At 47.1% G+C, this 3,971-nt stretch overlaps 1 protein-coding gene across 1 annotated transcript; it reads left to right on the top strand.

The window, feature by feature from the left end:
• Positions 1–1,590: 1,590 nt before the first annotated feature.
• On the top strand, positions 1,591–3,270 carry LOC306716050 (potassium voltage-gated channel subfamily A member 10; the record flags this gene model as incomplete). Its single annotated transcript, XM_079186598.1, has 1 exon — positions 1,591–3,270. The coding sequence occupies one exon, from the start codon at positions 1,591–1,593 to the stop codon at positions 3,268–3,270; it is 1,680 nt and encodes a 559-aa protein (XP_079042724.1).
• Between the last annotated feature and the right edge of the window lie 701 nt (positions 3,271–3,971).

Below are 3,971 nucleotides of genomic sequence, written 5' to 3'. Positions count from 1 at the left end.
ACGTCAGCGCGAATCACCGAGGATGTAAACAAGAGAAAGCTGAATCCCCTGGGCACATGTGCGCTGCTGCAGGTGTTGAGAGCTATAAGTGCTGTAACAGGGGAAGAATACACCATAATCCCCAAGGTGAGGCTGGATTGGATGATCCTGCATGTGGATGCTTACTCTGCAAGAAAGAGGGGGAAAGAGTGGGTCCCACTCTCCCTCCGCCACATCAAACAGCGATTGGCTCCTGCAGGGTAAATCTCCTATCAGGGAGCTTCCTATAACATCCTCACTTTACCCCACTGGCGGAGGAGGGAGCAGGGAGAACGAAGCCCAGGTAACCCCCTCACTGCGTGTTTGTCTCTGTTTGTGTGTGCGCGCGCGCACACATGTAAGTTGGTGTGCGGGAACCTCTGGCATCTCTGGTTTCGTATAGGGTGTTAAATTACCCGATGGGAGCTTTAATAGAGCGACGGGCACTCTTGATTGTGAGTCTGAATGAGGGAGAGATTGAAGGGAGCAAGGGATCAAAGAGGAGCTGCAAGGCAAGGTAGAGAGGGCACAACAACTCCTGCAGAGCCGGGGACCTGGTGAGTGGTGCGGACGTCTGCACACAGCTGGATTTAAACTTTACACGTACTTAAAGATATATTTGCATGTAATTGCGGGTGATAAGAGTAGTGATGTGATGCTAGTGGATGTTTCAATGCTGTGTAAGATGAGGCTTGTTCATTAGGAAGATTTAAGTAGCTATTTAACAGCAGGAAGTAGCCTTTAGACACAATTAAAAGTGTCTTAAGCGTGTAGATCTATTAGCACTTCTCTGTCCTTTCTCTTGGACTCCGTAACCTTTCTTTGCTGACACGGCACAAATCAATATGTATTTTTTGCACGAGCCGCATCACAACGCGCTTCGATAAGAAGATGCAGTCCCACATCCTGGACTGTTACGTTATCTGCGACAATGCAAGTGGAAATAGAACCAGATGAGTCTCTCGAAGTGCGCAGGGCCCTCGGTGTCAAGTGGACACAGAGGTTGCAGCTTGAAAGCGTATGTTGGGATTTGGTTACCTCTCTGAACGTAATGCTGATGGACTGCACAAAAAGAAGTCGTATTTTTGGTTTTGATGAGTTTCTGCTTCCAGTCATAAGTGAGAATTTTTCTTTTTTCGTCTTTTTAACATGTTCAGTTTCTTAGCACATGATCAGCAATAATACCAGTACCCTGTGTAAGCATTTTCACACCCAAACTTGCAGAGCTTGTGTTTTCGTTTAGTTCATTGGAGAGAATGTCGGGGGGGGAAAAATAACTGTAGAAGCACAATAACAGATGGCAGGTTCTGTGCTGATGCAAACACGAGCTGACAGAAAGATCTCTTTACCCACAAAACTGTATCGCACTATATAACTAAATATATAACGAACTGCTTTTTTCCCGCTTCCTCAGATTACAAACTGAATCCAAATGTAGCATACAGCTGCCTGAATGATAACCAGGAGGAGAGAGACCCTGCCAGGTTCTTCAGCGTGGCACTGGTTGAGGTGTCCCCTCCGTCTCCTGCTATCCAACCAGGCTGATAGGCGGAGCTAGCGACCACGCAGGCGATGGAGGTGCCGCTTGTTAATTTTGAGAACATGGACGATGTCGGCATCCACCTGGGAGACCCAAGTGACTCCGGGTACCCGACGTCACCCCCGTCAGAGGCCCCCGATCAGAATCTGTTAACCCACCGTCTGAGCTCTCCTCACCAGTCGCCACGCAGGGGACGACGTAGGCATCATTCTGGTCAAGAAGGGCTGACGCCATCTTCTCCTCCGACTCTGACCGCTAAAGCGAACTCCAGCAGCGGCAGTTTGATCTCTAATCTGAAGCTCCTGATCAACAGCGAGTCCCCCACCGACAGCGTCTTCAGTAAAATGGCGAGGGATTGCTACGACAATGAGGACTTGTTTGAAAAGCACTTCATTGAAGAAAAAGACGAGAAAGTTGTCATCAATATTTCAGGCCTGATGTTCGAGACCCTGCTCAGCACCCTGAATAAGTTTCCAGAGACGCTGCTAGGTGACCCCATGAAGAGGATAAACTACTTTGACCCGATGAAAAACGAGTACTTCTTTGACAGAAACCGCCCGACTTTTGATGGTATTCTGTACTACTATCAGTCGGGGGGGAGAATCCGCAGACCAGCCAACGTTCCTTTAGATGTTTTTGCAAATGAAATCGTTTTCTACCAGTTGGGTCATGAAGCGATGGAGCAGTTCCGCGAAGACGAAGGGTTTGTCAAAGAGCCGGAGGTCCTTTTGCCCACCAACGAACTCAAACGACAATTCTGGCTCCTGTTTGAATACCCAGAAAGCTCCAGTGCAGCCAAATCTGTCGCTCTGGTTTCTGTGTTCGTCATCGTCATTTCCATTGTCATCTTCTGCCTAGAGACTCTGCCAGAGTTCAGGGACGACAATGACTTTCCCCCGGGTTTAACCCAACTCATCAACGGTTCTGCCCCTCATCCCGCCACTAAAGACGTGTTCGTGTATCTAACAGACCCCTTTTTCATCATTGAGACTATTTGCATCATTTGGTTCTGCTTTGAAGCTGGTGTCCGCTTTGTGGTGTGCCCCAGCAAAAGGGATTTCTTCAATAACATCATGAACATCATTGACATTGTCTCTATAATTCCCTACTTTGTCACCCTTGGAACAGAGCTGGCTACGACCCCCGATGAGGATTTGAACTCCAGTCAGAACATGTCCCTGGCAATCTTAAGAATCATCCGTCTAGTGAGAGTTTTCAGAATTTTTAAGCTCTCCCGACACTCGAAAGGGCTTCAGATCCTGGGGCAGACATTGAAAGCCAGTATGAGGGAACTTGGGCTGCTCATCTTCTTCCTTTTTATAGGAGTCATCCTATTCTCAAGTGCCATCTACTTTGCAGAAGTGGATGAGCCCCAGACGCAGTTTGTTAGCATCCCTGATGGCTTCTGGTGGGCTGTGGTGACAATGACCACTGTGGGGTACGGAGACATGTGCCCGAGCACTATAGGAGGCAAAATGGTCGGCACCCTCTGTGCCATTTCCGGTGTCCTGACCATCGCTTTGCCCGTCCCCGTCATCGTCTCCAACTTTAACTATTTCTACCACCGTGAGACCGAGCAGGAGGAGAAAAAGGTGGTGGATGCAGCTGCCGAGGCTGCACAGAAAATGTCAGCTGCGAACAAGTATGGAAGCACACCCTCTTTAAACAAAAGTAACGGCACCTGGCAGAATGAGAAAAACGGCACACACTAATAGAGAAAGCATTTATATGTATCAAGGGCATGAAAAACATATCCAGTAGTGAGTTCATTCTCAGTGTTTTGTAGTCCGAAAATGGCAGCATTTGTGCGTATTATGACAGTATTAAAAGGCCCCGTGTGGTCAGACAGCCTTGACAAAAGTTGTCTGTCTGCTTGTAGATGTGTCAAAGTGCAATTAACACAACTCAGCAACTACTGTATAATTATCATATTTCATCCAGTGCAATTTGAAGAAAAAGGTGGTGGCTCATTTGTGCTATTAACGTTTCAAATGTAGACGGTGAGAGTAAACAAGCTGTAAGTTTTGACCAGCATTATCGTGGAGGGTCTGTATAACAGCACGTTTATCCCACAAAAGAAGTTGAAAAAGAAAACGGTCTAAACTGGAAGTATACTCAGAGCTCAAAGTTCGTCTTCCCTTCTCTGTAGTCAGCAAAACCTAGATAGAACTTGGCTGGATTTGCAAGGGCAGGTGAATGCGTCCTGTGTAAGGCAAGAGGACATGAGTGCACACATTGTCTTATCAGCAAATCTATTGTGAATGCTCAGCCGGAAGCACTTCTCCTTATGGCACAGCGTAATAATATCTGTGCGATAAGTAGTTGGCACGTTTGCATGTCCGCTATTACTCTTGTAGCTGCAAAATATAAACCTGCACCAATATTCATTGTATTATAGTGCATGCAGTAGTTG

Source organism: Pholis gunnellus (assembly GCF_910591455.1).
Source record: "Pholis gunnellus genome assembly, chromosome: 3".
Lineage (NCBI taxonomy): Eukaryota > Metazoa > Chordata > Actinopteri > Perciformes > Pholidae > Pholis > Pholis gunnellus.
Note: the sequence above shows the minus strand (reverse complement) of the source record. Positions and strands in the feature narration are given on the sequence as shown.